Source organism: Amphiprion ocellaris, chromosome 7 (genome assembly GCF_022539595.1).
Source record: "Amphiprion ocellaris isolate individual 3 ecotype Okinawa chromosome 7, ASM2253959v1, whole genome shotgun sequence".
Lineage (NCBI taxonomy): Eukaryota > Metazoa > Chordata > Actinopteri > Pomacentridae > Amphiprion > Amphiprion ocellaris.
The window spans coordinates 2,989,685-3,013,627 of NC_072772.1; the positions used below are offsets into that span (position 1 = coordinate 2,989,685).

A 23,943-nucleotide genomic window follows, 5' to 3' on the forward strand; every position below is an offset into this window, starting at 1 on the left:
GTGCTGTTAAAATGTTACTCAAGTGCTCTTTTTACTATAAGACCCCTGCTGAAGACTAAAGCTATATGAATCTGACAGAAATCCATAAAATTCATAACAATAGAAAGTCTAACAATGATAACAACAACACAATGACGGCAACAACAACGACAATGACAGCAAAAAGAACTACATTAACAGCAGAACAGCAGAAGGAACGTTTCCGCAGGTGGTTTATCCCAACATCAGTCAGACTTTACAATGCCGCCGTATAACTGGTCTACCTCTGTTACTGCTGCACTTTTTCCCTCACATATGCAATAACTGTTTCAACCTCATGTAAATAGTCTTCTAAAAAAAAATAAAAAATCTTCTGTGTATATAATGTTCTCTGCGTTTTTGCACTGTGTTTCTATTTATTCTGTACTGCCTTTATACTATTTTTTTTCCTCCTTGGAGCTGCTGTAACGGTGAACTTTCCCCACTGTGGGATCAATAAAGTTTATCTTATCTTAACAAAAGCAAAAACTGTAACAATGACAATAATAACAATAGCAACAAAAACAGCAATGACTTTAAAAACAACCGCAACAACAATAACAATAAAATCAGACTATTACAATGGCAGTAAAACAATGACAACAACAACAACAATAATAATAGGCATTTGAAATACCAAACATATCATATATCAGTCACAAAACTGCCTTTTTCCCCTGAACAACTAGAGAGGTTACTGTAAGTAAATTTGAATTGAATTTACTGTACATCAGAACATTGGATATTACCTGTAATGATGTCACAGGTACTGTGTCTGGGCGGTCCCCTCAGATTTATAGTATATAAATCAGCTGTGCCCCAAAATATCATAAGTCTTTGCATGTGAGGCCGTTAACGCTTGTATTTTCAGCCATTAAAACATCTGAGCTTTTCTGTAAACTCAGGCCAGTCATGGCACTGCTAGCTGCAAAGCTTCTCATGTTTCTTTCTGTTATTAGTGGCAAACCTGGCTCAGCTGCTGCTCTGGATAATTGTGTTTTCTTAGGGGAAGAGGAGAAAAACAGTCTGTACGAAGATGGCGATGTAGTTGTAGGGGGTTTATTCCCTCTGCATTACAGCCCTGTGTCTTCTGTTGCGGCATATAGAGCAAAACCAACACCTACTATGTATAAGTAGTAAGTTTTTAGTGATTATTCTGACAGTAGTTTACACATATAGCACATACAGATTGTTTTTGTCCATGGTATTTTTCTGTGTATTTATGGTGTGTGATGAAATGCTTTTCTGCTTCTGTACAGTTTCAGCTCTCGTGCCTTGCGCTGGATGCAGACCATGACTTTTGCAATCAAAGAGATCAACCAGCGCAGTGATCTCCTGCCTCAGATAAAGCTAGGTTTCCACATCCGTGACAGCTGTGATGACATACCCGTATCTCTGAGAGCAGCTTTGCTGTTAGTGAACGGTCAGCCAGAGAGTGTGAGCGGAGATGAAAGTCTGGGAAAACACAACGGTTCTAATTTAGGTTGTGCTGCCATAAATAGGACTGTGTCTTCCGTAATCATAGGAGATGCTGCATCTGGGGTGTCTATGGCTCTACTGCGAAGTCTGGGTTCTTTCCACATCCCACTTGTGAGACTGTTTGAACTCTTTTGTTGTGATAATACCATTAATGTGTGTTTTTGCCATGTTAATTCAGCCTTTTATGATTTTACCATACCAGCGAAGCACCATTTGGTTGCAAAATTGTTGATGTCTGTAAAAGTGTGTCACCAAACTGTAACTATTCATAAGTTACCCAGGTTTAATATGTGATTTTGCATTTTTGAGGTGATCCAGTGGATTTTAAAAAATTGGTTTGTGCTTATTTTCAGTGGAAAATTTTTTTTTGCAGCTTTTAACTGGAGTTATAATTGCAGAATGTTGTGTTTTTATTGTACTTTTCTGCTCACAATGTAGAAAATGACAAACTCTAACTTTGAGGCTTCAGTTTTCAGCTGAAAACTTCCAACTCCCTCTTTCATTGTAAGTGCAGGTGAAATTAAGCGCTACTGAATGCTTGTCATGACGGTGGCATTGTTTGGTGAAATCTGATTCTAGTTCAACAGTCTTTTCAGCAAGCCAGAGAGCAAAAGGTGAACTATCGTTTCCTATAATTGCAGGTGAGCTACTTTGCATCCTGCAGCTGTCTGAGCAACCAAAAGGAATTCCCCACCTTCATGCGTACCATGCCCAGTGACACCTTCCAGGTCAGAGCTCTGGCTCGGCTGGTCAGCTACTTCAGCTGGACCTGGGTGGGAGTTATCGGTGTGGAATCTGATTACGCCCGTTTTGCCATCCAGCTCTTCCTTCAGGAGTCAGTACAGTACGGTGTCTGTGCTGCCTACACTTATTTCTACCCTGTAGTGCTCAGTCAGCACGCTCTAGATGAGCTTCTGGACGTTATTCAGGTACCTCTGAATCTCTACAAATTTCTCATATGTGAGGTAAACCTACAGAGAGAAGACAACATAATATAGACACCTGTAGCAAATTATTTAATAAGAAAAGGTGCCACGTCTACTGTAAAAGTCACATGAAGCTTTGATTTGTATCTGGATAGCTTTAACCAAACCAAAATAACCCTCAATGATTGTGCTCTTAATGTTATGTTATTACACTCCTGAAATTAGTGATAATACTACTGCTGCTACTGCTGCTGCTGCTACTACTACTCATAATAATAATAATAATAATAATAATAATTATAATAATAATTATAATTGTTGGATTGCTGTCTTAACTTTAATTGTTGTTCTATTGCAATCTTTTAACATAATTAAAAATGTGCTGTTATACACAATGTTAACATGGATGCTTGAATATTGATTGTATTTAACTCTCCTGTTGTCTTCATTTACGAGCACCACAAAATATTGTTTCCTTATCTGAAAAAATACAAAAATTCAGCAAAAAAATTCCTCAAATTTCTGAAAATTTCCAAAACCTTCAGATAATTCCAGTAATTCATTAAAAGTTTCCCTTAAAAGCTTTATTTAAAAAAAAAAAAAAAATCCCCCAAATTTGGCAAGAAAATACTTGTAAATATTTTCAAAAAATGACAAAAATCTTCCCAAAAATCCTAAAAATATCTAGTGGTTACATACATATCAGTAAAATTTCTTATGTTTTCTTGAAGAACATTCACAAAAAAATCAACCAAAATCCAATGAAATTTGCTGGATATTGGTTGAACTTTGTTGTAAATGTTATTAAAGAAACATTTTTTTAAAATTTCTTCCACCAAAAAATGTTCAAAAATTTCCCAACAATGTTGAAAATGTGGACATCAGAAATTTCACTGTAAAAATAAAAAAAATAAATTTGAACTATCTGTTCCTTCCCACTCATTAGATGTCGTCATCAAAGGTCATCATTAACTTTTCCAGTGAGTCAGAGATGCAGAGAATTCTCAGAGAGGTCCAACGTCGAAACATTTCTGGCCTGCAGTGGATCGCCAGTGAGGCCTGGGCCACCGCCAAATCTCTCTGGGAAAAGTCTGCAGATCTCCTGAAGGGGACACTAGGATTTGCCATCCGAAGAGCAGCCGTGATTCCAGGGCTGAAGCAGCATCTCACCTGCCTCTCTCCATCCCATATTCATGAATCAGCTTTCTTGGCAGAATTTTGGGAAGAGACGTTCAAGTGTCGACTAAATGGGTCAGTGAACAGCCACTCTCATGGGGTCGGCAGCTACCTCGACAGACCACTTTGTGAGGGGACTGAGGATTTAAGTGATGTTTACTCTCCTTATTCTGATGTGACACAGCTGAGAGTGTCCTATAATGTCTACAAGGCTGTGTATCTGGTGGCTCACGCCTTGCAGGACATGAGTAATTGCAAAGTTGGAAAGGGGCCATTCTTACATGGCACCTGTGCAGATCCAAAGAGTTTTAAACCTTGGCAGGTGAGACTAATCTTAGGTTAAAAATGCCATCTATCTTAAAAACAGATATATCTCATGTTTAAATGACCTATTTCCCTTCTTCTTGTAGCTTATCCACTACATGAAGCGTGCTAACTTTTCTGCACTAGGGGAGAAAATCAATTTTGATCAAAACGGGGACCCCATTGCTTATTATGACCTCTTGAACTGGCAAAAGAGACCCGATGGCTCTTTACATTTGGTTAAAGTGGGTTTTTATGACGCCTCAATGCTCGCTGGACGCAGCCTGGTCATAAATGACTCAGCAATCCAGTGGCCTGTAGGGAAGCAGGTGTGTTCACTGCAAAAAGGCTTGAGGCCTTGTTCACCTCTCAGACTCTTGTATGCACTGTTGATCAAAACTTCAATTAATTTGTTCTTATTTGTGCGCAATATACTTCAGTGTCACCTGGAAATGTAATCTACTCAGCCTAGCATCAATTACATGTTAGTGTTGCAAAAATAAATCCCATTAATGACCCAATATTGTAACAACTTTAAGTATAATACAATTTCCATGGTAATGTAGTGAGTTAATTGCAAAATCTGAATTTTATTTTAGAGATTTAATATATGATTGTAGTAAAGAAAATGTTATTATATGTCTATTACCGCTCTTATTTTTTTTAAACTAAAAAACAAAAATAAATGAATAGCAAAAATGTATTTCTTGATATTATGTTACTGGTATTTTATAATGATAATTATAGCATTACATCTGATGAACATTTAAATGCATGATTGTTACACTATTTTTTTTTCATTATTGTCATTTTTATATTCAGATTTATCTGTGGCACCCTTTAATAATTGCAAGAGATTCAATTTGCAAAACTGTCTTCACTTTGGTAAATATACACCATAGAACGTATTAATTGAAATCAGTGTGTTTCTGAGTGGCTGCACTTTGCCTCTCAGGCTTTCCGGTCTGTATGCAGCGACAGCTGTCCTCCAGGTTCTCGCATCGTCAGGAGAAAAGGGGAACCCATCTGCTGTTATGACTGTGTCCCATGTGCAGAGGGAGAAGTTAGTAATATGACTGGTGTGTTCTATTCTATCCAATAATTATTAGTTATCCAATCATAAACTGATCTTGCGTTTAAACGTCTTCTCTGTACGTTCACCAGATTCTTTAGAGTGCTTGCGCTGCTCAGAGGACACGTGGCCCAATAATGAAAGAAATCTCTGCATCCCAAAGACTATTGAGTACCTATCCTACCATGAGTTCATGGGTATTCTCCTGTGTGTTGCATCTCTCCTCGGGGCTTGTCTTTCCATTTCCATCATTGCCACATTCTACACATATAAAGACACACCACTGGTTCGGGCCAACAACATGGAGTTGAGCTTCCTGCTCTTGGTGTTCCTTGTCGTTTGTTTCCTCGTTGGCCTGTTGTTCATTGGGAAACCTTCAGACTGGCTTTGCCGCATCAGGTACCCAGCATTTGGGATCAGTTTTGCACTCTGCATTTCCTGCCTGCTGGCCAAGACAGCGGTGGTCCTAATGGCGTTTCGGGCCACACTGCCAGGAAGTAATGTCATGAAGTGGTTTGGAGCCAAGCAGCAGCGAGCCAGTGTGCTTTTAGGAACAGCTGTCCAGGTAGAAAAATTTCCCAGGTTGGCTAATTAAATATCTTTTTACTTGTCTGAGTTGAATATCTGTTGTTTTTCTCTCCACTCAGGTAATAATCTGCCTTATCTGGCTGCTCACCAGTCCACCTCACGCCACCAGTAACACACATTACCACAGTGCCACCATCATCATTGAGTGTGTTACTGGTTCAGAGGTTGGTTTCTGGTGTGTTCTTGGATACATCGGCATTCTGGCCTGCATGTGCTTTGTAATGGCTTTTCTGGCTCGAAAGCTGCCTGATAATTTTAATGAGGCAAAGTTCATCACGTTCAGCATGCTGATATTCTTTGCAGTGTGGGTTACGTTTATCCCAGTTTATGTGAGCACAGCCGGGAAATATACCGTGGCTGTTCATATTTTTGCTGTTTTGGCCTCAGCCTTTGGACTCCTTTTTTGCATTTTTGCTCCAAAGTGCTACATCCTAATGCTGAAACCAGAAAAGAACAGCAAGAAACATATTATGCAAAGGTGAAAATGAAAGTATATTATGCAAAAGATTTTGTGTATTAAACAGATATTTCAATGACATATGTTTGTGTGGTTCACGTTGGAAACACAATAAAGACAACTCCTTCGAAAAAATGTTGTGTCAGTTATTTTAAACCTATTTAACTTTCTTTTTATTTCTAATGAAGCTGCAATTGACATGTCACAATTAAATACTTTAAACTGTACATGTACCATGTGTTATGATTTCATTTAAATTTTTGACAGGGAAATCATTTTAAATTTTTGTATTCCAAAACTGTTGTGACAGAATACTAAGTAAGGTGAAAAGATGTTGGTTATTTTCTCCATGAATTTACTTCAATAATATTATCTAGAATATGTCATAATAAAATAATGAATACCGAGACAGCAAGAGAGTTTTTGTAACATTTATTTTGATTAATAATTTATGAATGTAATATATCTCAAACTGTTAATACATTACAGGAATACAGCAGACATTTCACTGATTCTGAAAATGTTTATAGATAAAACAACTTCAAATAATATACTAACAATAAAAGATATCAGCTACCTTAATAGGGCATTACAAAACTTTTGTGTGTATGTTAAATGCACACTTTTAAATATGTTTTATTCATTTAACCATATTACATTAGATAAAATTATTTTAACATAACACAATCTATTAAAATATCAGATTTTTTTGGATACCATTTATTCCCATGACATGTTTCTTGGTATTTTTCTCTGGCTTCACCAATATTATGTAACATTTAGGTGCAAAGATGCTACTTAACAAGCCAAACGCTGAGGACAAAATTGCAAAGATTTCCACAGCCACAGTGAACTTCCCAGGAGAACTGATGTATGCTGGGATAAATGTGATCCACACAGCACAGAATATCAACATGCTGAATGTGATAAATTTGGCTTCATTAAAGTTATCAGGCAACTTTCTTGCCAGAAATGCCAGAACCAAACATATTATGGCAAGGATTCCTATGTAGCCCAGCACCGCATAGAAAGCAGCCTCAGAGCCTGTGTTGCATTCTAAAACAATCTTCTTGTTACTGTATCTGAAAACCATGTCAGGGAAAGGTGGCTTGAACTTCAGCCACAATACACATATCAGTATTTGAATCATGGTGCAGGAACAAACGATGATCCTTTGCTGTGCAGGACCAAACTTTCCTGCAACTTTGTTGCCAGGAATTGTGGCTTTGAAAGCTGTAACAACAACAATCGTTTTCCCCAAGACACAGGAAATACAAAGAGCAAATGTCACACCAAAAGCTGTGTGGCGCAGCATGCAGGTCCACACTGTGGGTTTGCCCATGAAAGTGAGAGGACAGAGAAAACAGAGGAAGAGAGAAAACAGCAAGAAACAGCTGAGCTCTGAGTTACTGGCCTTTATTACAGGAGTTTCTCTGTAGTGGATAAAAACCATCATGGTAACCAGTGACAGGGAGGCTCCCAGCAGAGATACAACTGTCAGAGCTATTCCCATCGGCTCATGGTACCTCAGGAACTCAGTTGTTTTGGGAATGCACTCGTCTTTCCTCTCATTGGACCAGTATTCCTGTGGACAGGGTGTGCAGTCTGCTGCACCTGCAGAGAGAAACACAGAGTGAGAGTTACAAGATCTGGATATCATGATTGCAGAATATGAAAACATATATCAGTAAAAAATGCAATGCCGTAAAATGAGAACATTGAACATGGTAACAAAAACAGTGACATCTTGAATATGAAACAAACACTAAATGCACGACATTTGGTTTACATGGTATAAAAACAATGATTTTGTTACAATATATGCTTTAGAAACGTCACTGTCTACCTGTTGAATTGGCTATAGTTCCATCAGCACACGGGATACAGTCAAAACAACATGTAGGTTTTCCCTTAATCTGAGCTTTCCTGGTTCCCACAGGACAAACATTCGAGCACACTGATGTGGGAACCTGAGGGAGAAACGTTTAAACTGTGTAACAACAGCACTGACATATTCAGTTGATTGTAACAGTCACCTACAGAGCATTCTGAGGAACTTTATCAATAAAGAAAATTCATTATTATTACCCTTTTCCCCGTCCTCCACACTATCTTCTCCTCCTGGATGTTGAGCCTAAAATCACCGTTTGCAGCAGAAGCAAAATGACCCAGAGTCACATGCTGCACCTGTCCGTTTCTCAGCTGCCAGTTAATAATATCATAAGAAGCAGGAGGGTCTCCATTCTCATCAAAAAACACATCATCCCCAAACTCATTCCTGAAATTCACCCTTTGAAGATGATCAGTGACCTGAAAAGAGAGACACGTTATCTGTTAGATATGCATAAGTCCTTATTTATTCTGAATTTTCTCTCAGTTGAAGGCATTGTGAAATATTGCTGCACTATTTCTCACCGTTTTGGGCTGAATTTCTGACACATTCAAACATGGCCTCACAGGTTTTTGTCCAGCTGGTTTGCAGAATATCAGCTGATGAAGGGCATGTGCAATGGCATACACTGCTTTGTACACATTATAAGTAACTCTGAGCTGTGTGACATCAAAAAACGCATGCTGGGAATTCATTAATGTCTCATTGCCTGTGCATATTTTACCCATTCTGTGTTCTTCAGGTAAAACAGGTCTACAGCCCACCATAATCTCCCAGAAATCCTTCACAAAGGCTGCACTTGGATCTGTATAAGGACTGATATTTGTAAGAAATGGTCTTAGTTTAGGCATTGTCATTTTCTGCATCACAAATCCTAGAGCTCCACCAAAAGCTTGGTAGATTTCAGGTGTTGAGGGTCGAGCAGCTGTTATCCAAGCCTCACTAGCAATCCACTGAATTCCTGTAATGTTCTGTTTGACCACCTCTTTCATCAAAGGATAAAAGTCTCCCTCAGGAACAAAAGCCAAAATGACTTTAACAGTTGATCTTCTGATCATTTCCACAACATCCAGGATTTTATCCATAGAGTATGTACGCAAAATTGTCCCAACAAAGGCAATACAAACTCCTAACTTTTTGACCTCTTCAGTGAAAGACAGGATCCCATTTCTCCCATAATCATTGTCTGACTGTATGGCTCCAATCCACTGCCAACCAAAATGTTTAACCAACGCTGCCAAAGCTTTTGCCTGGAAGTAGTCGCTGGGGATGGTCCGAAAAAAGGTGGGATATTTGGCTCTGTCACTCAGACAGGCACATGTTGAGAAGTAACTTACCTAGAAATGAACAAGAAAAGAAAAGAGTCTGAAAACAAAGATGCAAAACAATTGCTACAAAGCATCAAATATCACAGAGCACAGAGTCCATAAAATGTCAATTTATATCTTACTATTGGCACTTGAAATGGACCAACAGTTCCAGCCACAGCTAAGGACTGAGATGATCCTGACGCTGCTATGACAGCAGATATTGTTGGAGGGCAAGAAGAATTAAATTCTGTCTCCTCTGGTCTACTGGCCAGTGTTAGAGCAGCACGCAAAGCATTAGTAGGAGATGCACAAGAGTTAAGGATCCTGTAGCCGAGAGAGATGTTTGGAAGGAGGGCAGGATCTTTGTTGATTTCTTCAATTGCAAATATCATCACTTGGGTCCATCGAAAGGCTCGCAGGTCAAATCTGAAAAAGTTAATAAAGTTACAGAACTGCTGCTGCTGCTGCTGAACATGTACACAGGTAGGATAAGAATAAACATGCAAGCATGAATAATAAAAATAGATATACCAAATCATACCCTGCGCACTTCACTCCTGGAGGCTCCCTCGCGAATGTAGATGTGCTGCTTACCTCTTTGTTGAAAACTGGAAAAATCCCCCCAATCATTATTTCACCCGGATGAAACAAACTCGGCATGTCAAACCTGCCAAACAGCTCACAGCCAGAAACTGTGTTCAGGTGGAGAACACACAGAAATACGAGAGTAGTTCTTGGCATGTTTGTGCTCGATTATCAAATGCACATGAGGATGCAGCTCTTATATCCAGCTGTGCTGCATGTAGGCAGACATGGCACCATCATGAAAGGCTGATTTATCTCCCACAGGACACAGAGATCTCAGATTGATAGGGTTTGCACAACACGGAAAAGTGAATGCTATATTACATAGAAGTGTATGAATTCAGTGCAGTATAAGGGCTAATGTGCAGGTACACACAACCAAAACTCCTACAAAATGTAGAATTTAGGCAACTGACTGACTCATCATGCTGAACCAAAGGTCAGAAATCTATTGAGTACAGCAACGTGCATCAAACTGCATTGGTATATGGATCAATAAAGAAAATCTTTGACATTTTTCACCCACAGTAACTTACGATAATGGCATTTAAAGCACAGAGGTGATAGATAAAATCCAAACAAGCAAAATGAATGCTCCAGAAGACGTACTTTAAGATATGTTTTTCTTTGCAAAAGGTGATGGTTCTGAGGATGTTAAATAATGTAGGACCAAACCAGTTGATAAGCAGAGCAGTATAAGTGGATAAATACTGCAGGTTTTATAATAACTGACAGAGTCTGAAGAATTTGTTGCTGCATGCTTGTCATTTGCATATGATAGAAACAAAAGTCTAAAGACTATTCTGTATAAATTAGTGGCCAATATAGAAACTACTGTTAAATCTAGCCTGTACACCTTATAGTCCACTACAGCAGGTCCTCGGTTTACGGCGTTTTGTGGTTGTCATCTCCCATAAATTTATGAAGAAAGTCTTGTTCCATCATTTCAATGTAAGGTGTTTACGACATTAAAAAAGGTTTCAGGCTGGAAGTAGTTGACGAGTGGAGCGGATGAAGATGTCACGTGAGTCAAATATGAGGAAGACGACTTTGTTTACATTCGGCTGAATGCCACGTCGGATTGTGCTACATTCACTTTCTTTCATTTGTGTTGTTTTTTGAAACTTTTTGGCTCTTCATTGTGGCTCCCAAGCATAAGTCAGACTCTTCTGATGGCAGTGCTTCGAAGAAAAGGAAAACTATCTCCATGGAAGTGAAATTAGATATAATAAAATGCTCAGAAAAGGGAAAAACATCAGCGGACGAATGATTATGATTTTATCACTGTGCTAGTGTAGATGAGTGACATAGGGGTACTTTTGTACAGCATATGATTTCCAACTTATGGTGAAAATCAAATTACATCGTGCCGTAAGAAAAAATTCCTACGAAAGTCAAGGACACCATGTACTGAAATATGACGACATTGAGGCAAGAATCTGTGTGAGCTTCTACAGAACAATAATAATTATTTTATCTTCATTCATGAGAATGATGATGAGATGATTTCTACAAAACTAAAGTTAATTGATTAAAAATGTGAAAAGCAGAATAGGTGATTGTGTAACGTTTCTCCTCCTTTAAAGTGAGTCATCTAATTGAATTCAGGTCCAATCAATTGGTGATAGAAGTCACACATGTAGTGGAATGAAGATCATCTGATAGCAGTGAATGTGTCTTAAGTGACTGTAGCATAAAAACTTGCATCTGGAAGGTGTAGTCACTGGTGAATCAGTATTTCTGGCTATATGAACACCATGAAGATAAAATAACATTCTAAGCAACTCTGTGATAAGGTTATTGAAAGACTTAAGTCTGGGGATGGCTGCAAGAAAATGTTCAAGTCACTGAGTATCTGTTGGAGCACAGTTAAATCCATCATTAACAAGTGGAAGTGATATGACACATGCATAAAGCTGCCTGGTGCAGGCCATCATCAGAACCTGAGTGACTGTGCAAGAAACAAACAAGTGAGGGAGGCCACCAAGATACCTATGACTCCTCTGAATGAGTTACAGTCTTCAGCAACTTAGATGGGAGAGGCTTAGTTGGGTTCTTCACCAGTCAAAATTTTATGGGAGAGTGTCAAAGAGCAAGACACAGTCGAAAAAAAAAACAAATTAAATATCGACTAGAGTTCACCAGAAAGCCTTTGGGAGACTCTGAAGTCAACGGAAGAAGGCTCTTAGTACTGATGAGATGAAAATGTAGTTTTTGACCATCAGACTAGATGCTATGTTTGACAGACATCAGACATCAAACACAGCATCCCCACTGTGAAGCATGGTGGTGGCAGCATCATGATGTGTGGATGTTTCTTGTCAACAGGCCCCGGAAGGCTGGTTGAAAAGCAATAAAACTGAAAAACTTTGAAGGGGTGTGAATTCTTATGGGATAAGAGGGAACCTATGGGATTGTGTGGAAAATGTAATTTTGGCACTGATGGTTGGTTATAATAACACCACCAGGACAGACAACATCACGGCTGTCATAAAGAAGGCTCAGCAGTGGCTACAATTCCTGAGAGTCCTCAGAAAAAACAACTTGGACAGGAAGCTGCTGCTGGCCTTCTACAGCTCATCCATAGAGAACCTGCTGACATTCTGTGTTTCCACCTGGTACAGGAAGCTGCACTGAGGCAGACAGAGTGAGGCTTCAGAGGACAGTCAAAGCAGCACAGAGGATTGTTGGCTGTCCTCTCCCCTCCCTCATGGACATCTTCTCCACCCGGTGCCTCAGCAGAGCTCAGAACATTATCAAGGACAGTTCACATCCCGGTTCTCAGCTTTTTGATCTGTTGCCCTCTGGAAGGCGCTACAGATGTATTAAAGCGAGGACAAACAGACTTAAAAACAGTTTCTTTCCGAGAGCCATCACCACCCTGAACTCTCACAGGTCTCACACAAAGCAGACAACATAGTGCATCTGTGCAATATACACCACTGTCTCATTCACTGCTATTTATATTCACTCCATTATTATCTCCGTTATTTATACTGTATATATGTAAATAGACTGTTTTTGCACTACCTTAAGATTTCCTTGCACTGTAAAGGAGAAGCTCTGCAATCTCGTTATACATTGTATAATGACAATAAAGAATATTCTATTCTATTCTATTCTAATGAGAGAGTGTGAGACAGTGAGAGGGTTAAAGCAGATGCTGCTTGATGCATTACTGTAATGTGACTGAACACATCCACAGCACACAGTGATGAAGGATAAAAGCTGAAGTGCTGGTTTTACTGCACGGCCACGACACTGTCAGAGCCTAAAGTTTTATAATATAATCTTGCTTGACAAATTGCAGTTAGATAACCATAACAGAAATGGCCCAGTAGCCATAGAAGCCTATCATAATGTAAAATTAAATATTGACATGAAATTTTGTACTACCCAAACAGACAAATGAAACTATTTGAACCAAAAGATTGAAAAAGAGAGAGTCCCCTCTTCCAGTTTAGGTTACAAAGCATCCTTTATTCATTAGATGTGCAATATCAGTTCTATATCAACAATAGTGATGATCAGGATTAAGGCAAGTGATTTATTCATAATGACTGCATAACAAAGGCTACAAACTATTCCAGTTTGAAAAAGAGTGTTGTGATACACCTTTTGAATGTTCAGTCAAAAAACACAACAGAACCAAAAACATCTCCAAATCATTTCAGTATTTAAATCCATCTCTATAGTTGAATGACAATATTTTCAAAAGACAACTGCTTTGAAACTTTGTTTCAGTTCACTGTTTCTTAACCAAGTAATGTAATGAAGTGTTTTGGACAAAACCAGCAGAGAGATCCAGTGTGCCAGTGTGGCACCTGTACAAATATTAAGGCAATGTTTTATTATATATTCCCAAACACCTTATTGATACTTTTGTTTTGTAATTTACTGGAACATTTAGTTTCTTGGTTCAGTTTCGCATCACACCATTTGCCAGCAGACTAATGTGTCTGGGACATTGTCAGCAGATCACCTGCCAGGATTGAATGTGTTTGACATCAGCACAGTAACACCCAAGTACAAATAATGGGAATCTTGTTATGCAACGATGTATCCTGGTGTATCATTTAACTATTTTACAGCTAAAATTCAAAATACAATGTACCAAACCATAATTTGCTCACAGTACATGTTAGAGAAGTTTACCATCATAGTATGTACAGAACATTTATCAATTCATTATCAGATTTACAGACACTAATTTATATAAAGTGTTATAAAACACTGCTTTACTCATGTACAGTACCATATAATAAGTCATTACTTTTTGTTCATCTTTTTTCCCATGACGTGCTTCTTGGTATTTTTCTCTGGCTTCACCAATATTATGTAACATTTAGGTGCAAAGATGCTACTTAACAAGCCAAACGCTGAGGACAAAATTGCAAAGATTTCCACAGCCACAGTGAACTTCCCAGGAGAACTGATGTATGCTGGGATAAATGTGATCCACACAGCACAGAATATCAACATGCTGAATGTGATAAATTTGGCTTCATTAAAGTTATCAGGCAACTTTCTTGCCAGAAATGCCAGAACCAAACATACTATGGCAAGGATTCCTATGTAGCCCAGCACTGCATAGAAAGCAGCCTCAGAGCCTGTGTTGCATTCTAAAACAATCTTCTTGTTACTGTATCTGAAAACCATGTCAGGGAAAGGTGGCTTGAACTTCAGCCACAATACACATATCAGTATTTGAATCATGGTGCAGGAACAAACGATGATCCTTTGCTGTGCAGGACCAAACTTTCCTGCAACTTTGTTGCCAGGAATTGTGGCTTTGAAAGCTGTAACAACAACAATCGTTTTCCCCAAGACACAGGAAATACAAAGAGCAAATGTCACACCAAAAGCTGTGTGGCGCAGCATGCAGGTCCACACTGTGGGTTTGCCCATGAAAGTGAGAGGACAGAGAAAACAGAGGAAGAGAGAAAACAGCAAGAAACAGCTGAGCTCTGAGTTACTGGCCTTTATTACAGGAGTTTCTCTGTAGTGGATAAAAACCATCATGGTAACCAGTGACAGGGAGGCTCCCAGCAGAGATACAACTGTCAGAGCTATTCCCATCGGCTCATGGTACCTCAGGAACTCAGTTGTTTTGGGAATGCACTCGTCTTTCCTCTCATTGGACCAGTATTCCTGTGGACAGGGTGTGCAGTCTGCTGCACCTGCAGAGAGAAACACAGAGTGAGAGTTACAAGATCTGGATATCATGATTGCAGAATATGAAAACATATATCAGTAAAAAATGCAATGCCGTAAAATGAGAACATTGAACATGGTAACAAAAACAGTGACATCTTGAATATGAAACAAACACTAAATGCACGACATTTGGTTTACATGGTATAAAAACAATGATTTTGTTACAATATATGCTTTAGAAACGTCACTGTCTACCTGTTGAATTGGCTATAGTTCCATCAGCACACGGGATACAGTCAAAACAACATGCAGGTTTTCCCTTAATCTGAGCTTTCCTGGTTCCCACAGGACAAACATTCGAGCACACTGATGTGGGAACCTGAGGGAGAAACGTTTAAACTGTGTAACAACAGCACTGACATATTCAGTTGATTGTAACAGTCACCTACAGAGCATTCTGAGGAACTTTATCAATAAAGAAAATTCATTATTATTACCCTTTTCCCCGTCCTCCACACTATCTTCTCCTCCTGGATGTTGAGCCTAAAATCACCGTTTGCAGCAGAAGCAAAATGACCCAGAGTCACATGCTGCACCTGTCCGTTTCTCAGCTGCCAGTTAATAATATCATAAGAAGCAGGAGGGTCTCCATTCTCATCAAAAAACACATCATCCCCAAACTCATTCCTGAAATTCACCCTTTGAAGATGATCAGTGACCTGAGAAAAGGAAGAGAGGGTTTTATTTAATTTTTATAATTGCTTATTGATTGTTTGCTGTCAGACAGTTGAAGGTATTTTTGCTCTTTTTTATACCTCTTTTGGCTGAATTTCTGACACATTCAAACATGGCCTCACAGGTTTTTGTCCAGCCGGTTTGCAGAATATCAGCTGATGAAGGGCATGTGCAATGGCATACACTGCTTTGTACACATTATAAGTAGCTCTGAGCTGTGTGACATCAAAAAACGCATGCTGGGAATTCATTAATGTCTCATTGCCTGTGCATATTTTATCCATTCTGTGTTCTTCAGGTAAAACAGGTCTACAGCCCACCATAATCTCCCAGAAATCCTTCACAAAGGCTGCACTTGGATCTGTATAAGGACTGATATTTGTAAGAAATGGTTTTAGTTTAGGCATTGCCATTTTCTGCATCACAAATCCTAGAGCTCCACCAAAAGCTTGGTAGATTTCAGGTGTGGAAGGCTTAGTTGCTGTTATCCAGCCCTCACTAGCAATCCACTGAATTCCTGTAATGTTCTGTTTCACCACCTCTTTCATCAAAGGATAAAAGTCTCCCTCAGGAACAAAAGCCAAAATGACTTTAACAGTTGATCTTCTGATCATTTCCACAACATCCAGGATTTTATCCATAGAGTACGTACGTGCAATTGTCCCAACAAAGGCAATACAAACTCCTAACTTTTTGACCTCTTCAGTGAAAGACAGGATCCCATTTCTCCCATAATCATTGTCTGACTGTATGGCTCCAATCCACTGCCAACCAAAATGTTTAACCAACGCTGCCAAAGCTTTTGCCTGGAAGTAGTCGCTGGGGATGGTCCGAAAAAAGGTGGGATATTTGGCTCTGTCACTCAGACAGGCACATGTTGAGAAGTAACTTACCTAGAAATGTACAAGAAAAGAAAAGAGTCTGAAAACAAAGATGCAAAACAATTGCTACAAAGCATCAAATATCACAGAGCACAGATTCCATAAAATGTCAATTTATATCTTACTATTGGCACTTGAAACGGACCAAGAGTTCCAGCCACAGCTAAGGACTGAGATGATCCTGACGCTGCTATGACAGCAGATATTGTTGGAGGGCAAGAAGAATTAAATTCAGTCTCCTCTGGTCTACTGGCCAGTGTTAGAGCAGCACGCAAAGTATTTGCAGGAAATGAACACGAATTCAGGATCCTGTAGCCGAGAGAGATGTTTGGAAGGAGAGCAGGATCTTTGTTGATTTCTTCAATTGCAAATATCATCACTTGGGTCCATCGAAAAGCTCGCAGGTCAAATCTAAAGAGGTTTATGAAGTTACAGAGCTGCTGCTGCACATGTACATACACTAACAGGGATAATAGGAATAAACATGCAAGCATGAATAATAAAAATAGATATACCAAATCATACCCTGCGCACTTCACTCCTGGAGGCTCCCTCTCGAATGTAGAAGTGCTCCTTATCTCTTTGTAGGAAACTGGAAAAATCCCCCCAATCATTATTTCACCCGGATGAAACAAACTCGGCATGTCAAACCTGCCAAACAGCTCACAGCCAGAAACTGTGTTCAGGTGGAGAACACACAGAAATACGAGAGTAGCTCTTGGCATGTTTGTGCTCGACTATCAAATGCACATGAGGATGCAGCTCTTATATGCAGCTGTGCTGCATGTAGGCAGACATGGCACCATCATGAAAGGCTGATTTATCTCCCACAGGACACAGAGATCTCAGATTGATAGGGTTTGCACAACACGGAAAAGTGAATGCTATATTACATAGAAGTGTATGAATTCAGTGCAGTATAAGGGCTAATGTGCAGGTACACACAACCAAAACTCCTACAAAATGTAGAATTTAGGCAACTGACTGACTCATCATGCTGAACCAAAGGTCAGAAATCTATTGAGTACAGCAACGTGCATCAAACTGCATTGGTATATGGATCAATAAAGAAAATCTTTGACATTTTTCACCCACAGTAACTTATGATAATGGCATTTAAAGCACAGAGGTGATAGATAAAATCCAAACAAGCAAAATGAATGCTCCAGAAGACGTACTTTAAGATATGTTTTTCTTTGCAAAAGGTGATGGTTCTGAGGATGTTAAATAATGTAGGACCAAACCAGTTGATAAGCAGAGCAGTATAAGTGGATAAATACTGCAGGTTTTATAATAACTGACAGAGTCTGAAGAATTTGTTGCTGCATGCTTGTCATTTGCATATGATAGAAACAAAAGTCTAAAGACTATTCTGTATAAATTAGTGGCCAATATAGAAACTACTGTTAAATCTAGCCTGTACACCTTATAGTCCACTACAGCAGGTCCTCGGTTTACGGCGTTTTGTGGTCGTCATCTCCCATAAATTTATGAAGAAAGTCTTGTTCCATCATTTTGATGTAAGGTGTTTACGACATTAAAAAAGGTTTCAGGCTGGAAGTAGTTGACGAGTGGAGCGGATGAAGATGTCATGTGAGTCAAATACGAGGAAGACAACTTTGTTTACATTCGGCTGAATGCCACGTCGGATTGTGCTACATTCACTTTCTTTCATTTGTGTTGTTTTTTGAACATTTTTGGCTCTTCATTGTGGCTCCCAAGCATAAGTCAGACTCTTCTGATGGCAGTGCTTCGAAGAAAAGGAAAATCATCTCCATGGAAGTGAAATTAGATATAATAAAATGCTCAGAAAAGGGAAAAACATCAGCGGACGAATGATTATGATTTTATCACTGTGCTAGTGTAGATGAGTGACATAGGGGTACTTTTGTACAGCATATGATTTCCAACTTATGGTGAAAATCAAATTACATCGTGCCGTAAGAAAAAATTCCTACGAAAGTCAAGGACACCATGTACTGAAATATGACGACATTGAGGCAAGAATCTGTGTGAGCTTCTACAGAACAATAATTATTTTATCTTCATTCATGAGAATGATGATGAGATGATTTCTACAAAACTAAAGTTAATTGATTAAAAATGTGAAAAGCAGAATAGGTGATTGTGTAACGTTTCTCCTCCTTTAAAGTGAGTCATCTAATTGAATTCAGGTCCAATCAATTGGTGATACAAGTCACACATATAGTGGAATGAAGATCATCTGAGAAAATTTAGAAGGGGGTGAATTTTTATGGGATAATAAAGATGCCTCAGGGAGCCTATGGGATTGTGTGGAAAATGTAATTTTAGCACTGATGGTTGGTTATAGTGAGAGAGTGTGAGACAGTGAGAGGGTTAAAGCAGATGCTGCTTGATGCATTACTGTAATGTGACTGAACACATCCACAGCACACAGTGATGAAGGATAAAAGCTGAAGTGCTGGTTTTACTGCACGGCCACGACAGTGTCAGAGCCTAAAGTTTTATAATAGAATGTTGCTTGACAAATTGCAGTTAGATAACCATAACAGAAATGGCCCAGTAGCCATAGAAGCCTATTATAATGTAAAATTAAATATTGACATGAAATTTTGTACTACCCAAACAGACAAATGAAACTATTTGAACCAAAAGATTGAAAAAGAGAGAGTCCCCTCTTCCAGTTTAGGTTACAAAGCATCCTTTATTCATTAGATGTGCAATATCAGTTCTATATCAACAATAGTGATGATCAGGATTAAGGCAAGTGATTTATTCATAATGACTGCATAATAAAGCCTACAAACTATTCCAGTTTGAAAAAGAGTGTTGTGATACACCTTTTCAGTCAAAAAACACAACAGAACCAAAAACATCTCCAAATCATTTCAGTATTTAAATCCATCTCTATAGTTGAATGACAATATTTTCAAAAGACAACTGCTTTGAAACTTTGTTTCAGTTCACTGTTTCTTAACCAAGTAATGTAATGAAGTGTTTTGGACAAAACCAGCAGAGAGATCCAGTGTGCCAGTGTGGCACCTGTACAAATATTAAGGCAATGTTTTATTATATATTCCCAAACACCTTATTGAGACTTTTGTTTTGTAATTTACTGGAACATTTAGTTTCTTGGTTCAGTTTCGCATCACACCATTTGCCAGCAGACTAATGTGTCTGGGACATTGTCAGCAGATCACCTGCCAGGATTGAATGTGTTTGACATCAGCACAGTAACACCCAAGTACAAATAATGGGAATCTTGTTATGCAACGATGTATCCTGGTGTATCATTTAACTATTTTACAGCTAAAATTCAAAATACAATGTACCAAACCATAATTTGTTCACAGTACATGTTAGAGAAGTTTACCATCATAGTATGTACAGAACATTTATCAATTCATTATCAGATTTATAGACATTAACATATACAAAGTGTTATAAAACTCTGCTTTACTCATGTACAGTACCATATAATAAGTCATTACTTTTTGTTCATCTTTTTTCCCATGACGTGCTTCTTGGTATTTTTCTCTGGCTTCACCAATATTATGTAACATTTAGGTGCAAAGATGCTACTTAACAAGCCAAACGCTGAGGACAAAATTGCAAAGATTTCCACAGCCACAGTGAACTTCCCAGGAGAACTGATGTATGCTGGGATAAATGTGATCCACACAGCACAGAATATCAACATGCTGAATGTGATAAATTTGGCTTCATTAAAGTTATCAGGCAACTTTCTTGCCAGAAATGCCAGAACCAAACATACTATGGCAAGGATTCCTATGTAGCCCAGCACCGCATAGAAAGCAGCCTCAGAGCCTGTGTTGCATTCTAAAACAATCTTCTTGTTACTGTATCTGAAAACCATGTCAGGGAAAGGTGGCTTGAACTTCAGCCACAATACACATATCAGTATTTGAATCATGGTGCAGGAACAAACGATGATCCTTTGCTGTGCAGGACCAAACTTTCCTGCAACTTTGTTGCCAGGAATTGTGGCTTTGAAAGCTGTAACAACAACAATCGTTTTCCCCAAGACACAGGAAATACAAAGAGCAAATGTCACACCAAAAGCTGTGTGGCGCAGCATGCAGGTCCACACTGTGGGTTTGCCCATGAAAGTGAGAGGACAGAGAAAACAGAGGAAGAGAGAAAACAGCAAGAAACAGCTGAGCTCTGAGTTACTGGCCTTTATTACAGGAGTTTCTCTGTAGTGGATAAAAACCATCATGGTAACCAGTGACAGGGAGGCTCCCAGCAGAGATACAACTGTCAGAGCTATTCCCATTGGCTCATGGTACCTCAGGAACTCAGTTGTTTTGGGAATGCACTCGTCTTTCCTCTCATTGGACCAGTATTCCTGTGGACAGGGTGTGCAGTCTGCTGCACCTGCAGAGAGAAACACAGAGTGAGAGTTACAAGATCTGGATATCATGATTGCAGAATATGAAAACATATATCAGTAAAAAATGCAATGCCGTAAAATGAGAACATTGAACATGGTAACAAAAACAGTGACATCTTGAATATGAAACAAACACTAAATGCACGACATTTGGTTTACATGGTATAAAAACAATGATTTTGTTACAATATATGCTTTAGAAACGTCACTGTCTACCTGTTGAATTGGCTATAGTTCCATCAGCACACGGGATACAGTCAAAACAACATGTAGGTTTTCCCTTAATCTGAGCTTTCCTGGTTCCCACAGGACAAACATTCGAGCACACTGATGTGGGAACCTGAGGGAGAAACGTTTAAACTGTGTAACAACAGCACTGACATATTCAGTTGATTGTAACAGTCACCTACAGAGCATTCTGAGGAACTTTATCAATAAAGAAAATTCATTATTATTACCCTTTTCCCCGTCCTCCACACTATCTTCTCCTCCTGGATGTTGAGCCTAAAATCACCGTTTGCAGCAGAAGCAAAATGACCCAGAGTCACATGCTGCACCTGTCCGTTTCTCAGCTGCCAGTTAATAATATCATAAGAAGCAGGAGGGTCTCCATTCTCATCAAAAAACACATCATCCCCAAACTCATTCCTGAAATTCACCCTTTGAAGATGATCAGTGACCTGAGAAAAGGAAGAGAGGGTTTTATTTAATTTTTATAATTGCTTATTGATTGTTTGCTGTCAGACAGTTGAAGGTATTTTTGCTCTTTTTTATACCTCTTTTGGCTGAATTTCTGACACATTCAAACATGGCCTCACAGGTTTTTGTCCAGCCGGTTTGCAGAATATCAGCTGATGAAGGGCATGTGCAATGGCATACACTGCTTTGTACACATTATAAGTAGCTCTGAGCTGTGTGACATCAAAAAACGCATGCTGGGAATTCATTAATGTCTCATTGCCTGTGCATATTTTATCCATTCTGTGTTCTTCAGGTAAAACAGGTCTACAGCCCACCATAATCTCCCAGAAATCCTTCACAAAGGCTGCACTTGGATCTGTATAAGGATTGATATTTGTAAGAAATGGTTTTAGTTTAGGCATTGCCATTTTCTGCATCACAAATCCTAGAGCTCCACCAAAAGCTTGGTAGATTTCAGGTGTGGAAGGCTTAGTTGCTGTTATCCAGCCCTCACTAGCAATCCACTGAATTCCTGTAATGTTCTGTTTCACCACCTCTTTCATCAAAGGATAAAAGTCTCCCTCAGGAACAAAAGCCAAAATGACTTTAACAGTTGATCTTCTGATCATTTCCACAACATCCAGGATTTTATCCATAGAGTACGTACGTGCAATTGTCCCAACAAAGGCAATACAAACTCCTAACTTTTTGACCTCTTCAGTGAAAGACAGGATCCCATTTCTCCCATAATCATTGTCTGACTGTATGGCTCCAATCCACTGCCAACCAAAATGTTTAACCAACGCTGCCAAAGCTTTTGCCTGGAAGTAGTCGCTGGGGATGGTCCGAAAAAAGGTGGGATATTTGGCTCTGTCACTCAGACAGGCACATGTTGAGAAGTAACTTACCTAGAAATGAACAAGAAGAGAAAAGAGTCTGAAAACAAAGATGCAAAACAATTGCTACAAAGCATCAAATATCACAGAGCACAGAGTCCATAAAATGTCAATTTATATCTTACTATTGGCACTTGAAACGGACCAAGAGTTCCAGCCACAGCTAAGGACTGAGATGATCCTGACGCTGCTATGACAGCAGATATTGTTGGAGGGCAAGAAGAATTAAATTCAGTCTCCTCTGGTCTACTGGCCAGTGTTAGAGCAGCACGCAAAGTATTTGCAGGAAATGAACAAGAGTTAAGGATCCTGTAGCCGAGAGAGATGTTTGGAAGGAGAGCAGGATCTTTGTTGATTTCTTCAATTGCAAATATCATCACTTGGGTCCATCGAAAAGCTCGCAGGTCAAATCTGAAGAGGTTTATGAAGTTACAGAGCTGCTGCTGCACATGTACATACACTAACAGGGATAATAGGAATAAACATGCAAGCATGAATAATAAAAATAGATATACCAAATCATACCCTGCGCACTTCACTCCTGGAGGCTCCCTCTCGAATGTAGAAGTGCTCCTTATCTCTTTGTAGGAAACTGGAAAAATCCCCCCAATCATTATTTCACCCGGATGAAACAAACTCGGCATGTCAAACCTGCCAAACAGCTCACAGCCAGAAACTGTGTTCAGGTGGAGAACACACAGAAATACGAGAGTAGCTCTTGGCATGTTTGTGCTCGACTATCAAATGCACATGAGGATGCAGCTCTTATATCCAGCTGTGCTGCATGTAGGCAGACATGGCACCATCATGAAAGGCTGATTTATCTCCCACAGGACACAGAGATCTCAGATTGATAGGGTTTGCACAACACGGAAAAGTGAATGCTATATTACATAGAAGTGTATGAATTCAGTGCAGTATAAGGGCTAATGTGCAGGTACACACAACCAAAACTCCTACAAAATGTAGAATTTAGGCAACTGACTGACTCATCATGCTGAACCAAAGGTCAGAAATCTATTGAGTACAGCAACGTGCATCAAACTGCATTGGTATATGGATCAATAAAGAAAATCTTTGACATTTTTCACCCACAGTAACTTATGATAATGGCATTTAAAGCACAGAGGTGATAGATAAAATCCAAACAAGCAAAATGAATGCTCCAGAAGACGTACTTTAAGATATGTTTTTCTTTGCAAAAGGTGATGGTTCTGAGGATGTTAAATAATGTAGGACCAAACCAGTTGATAAGCAGAGCAGTATAAGTGGATAAATACTGCAGGTTTTATAATAACTGACAGAGTCTGAAGAATTTGTTGCTGCATGCTTGTCATTTGCATATGATAGAAACAAAAGTCTAAAGACTATTCTGTATAAATTAGTGGCCAA

At 39.1% G+C, this 23,943-nt stretch overlaps 3 protein-coding genes and 1 pseudogene across 3 annotated transcripts; 1 reads left to right on the forward strand and 3 right to left on the reverse strand.

The window, feature by feature from the left end:
• The first annotated feature begins 900 nt into the window (after positions 1–900).
• Positions 901–6,148, forward strand: LOC111589103 (extracellular calcium-sensing receptor-like). Its single transcript, XM_055011872.1, has 8 exons — positions 901–1,151; positions 1,278–1,608; positions 2,139–2,426; positions 3,370–3,921; positions 4,010–4,231; positions 4,858–4,981; positions 5,067–5,539; positions 5,622–6,148. The coding sequence occupies exons 1-8, from the start codon at positions 931–933 to the stop codon at positions 6,042–6,044; spliced, it is 2,634 nt and encodes an 877-aa protein (XP_054867847.1). The 5' UTR covers positions 901–930; the 3' UTR covers positions 6,045–6,148.
• Positions 6,149–6,609: 461 nt separating this feature from the next.
• Positions 6,610–9,924, reverse strand: LOC111589085 (extracellular calcium-sensing receptor-like). Its single transcript, XM_055011917.1, has 6 exons — positions 9,762–9,924; positions 9,361–9,646; positions 8,435–9,247; positions 8,108–8,329; positions 7,866–7,989; positions 6,610–7,633 (listed from the first exon to the last, which is right to left on the reverse strand). Exons 1-6 carry the CDS (start codon positions 9,878–9,880, stop codon positions 6,711–6,713), a joined length of 2,487 nt encoding a protein of 828 aa, XP_054867892.1. The 5' UTR covers positions 9,881–9,924; the 3' UTR covers positions 6,610–6,710.
• Positions 9,925–13,304: 3,380 nt separating this feature from the next.
• LOC111589084 (extracellular calcium-sensing receptor-like) lies at positions 13,305–17,296 on the reverse strand. Its single transcript, XM_055011909.1, has 6 exons — positions 17,104–17,296; positions 16,704–16,989; positions 15,778–16,590; positions 15,460–15,681; positions 15,218–15,341; positions 13,305–14,985 (listed from the first exon to the last, which is right to left on the reverse strand). Exons 1-6 carry the CDS (start codon positions 17,220–17,222, stop codon positions 14,075–14,077), a joined length of 2,475 nt encoding a protein of 824 aa, XP_054867884.1. The 5' UTR covers positions 17,223–17,296; the 3' UTR covers positions 13,305–14,074.
• A 1,948-nt stretch (positions 17,297–19,244) lies between these two features.
• Positions 19,245–23,268, reverse strand: LOC111589106 (extracellular calcium-sensing receptor-like; annotated as a pseudogene).
• Between the last annotated feature and the right edge of the window lie 675 nt (positions 23,269–23,943).

Bases quoted from the DNA above. Each gene is read 5' to 3' on its own strand.
- LOC111589085 (XM_055011917.1), bottom strand. From the start codon at position 9,880: ATGCCGAGTTTGTTTCATCCGGGTGAAATAATGATTGGGGGGATTTTT. The intron at 9,647-9,761 runs GTATGATTTGGT...TAACTTTTTCAG, and splicing joins CCAGGAGTGAAGTGCGCAGG to ATTTGACCTGCGAGCCTTTC. The intron at 7,634-7,865 runs GTAGACAGTGAC...TTCTCTCTGCAG, and splicing joins AACTATAGCCAATTCAACAG to GTGCAGCAGACTGCACACCC.
- LOC111589084 (XM_055011909.1), bottom strand. From the start codon at position 17,222: ATGCCGAGTTTGTTTCATCCGGGTGAAATAATGATTGGGGGGATTTTT. The intron at 15,682-15,777 runs GTATAAAAAAGA...TCCTTTTCTCAG, and splicing joins CAGAAATTCAGCCAAAAGAG to GTCACTGATCATCTTCAAAG. The intron at 14,986-15,217 runs GTAGACAGTGAC...TTCTCTCTGCAG, and splicing joins AACTATAGCCAATTCAACAG to GTGCAGCAGACTGCACACCC.
- LOC111589103 (XM_055011872.1), top strand. From the start codon at position 931: ATGGCACTGCTAGCTGCAAAGCTTCTCATGTTTCTTTCTGTTATTAGT. The intron at 1,152-1,277 runs GTAGTAAGTTTT...GCTTCTGTACAG, and splicing joins CCAACACCTACTATGTATAA to TTTCAGCTCTCGTGCCTTGC. The intron at 4,982-5,066 runs GTGTGTTCTATT...TACGTTCACCAG, and splicing joins AGAAGTTAGTAATATGACTG to ATTCTTTAGAGTGCTTGCGC.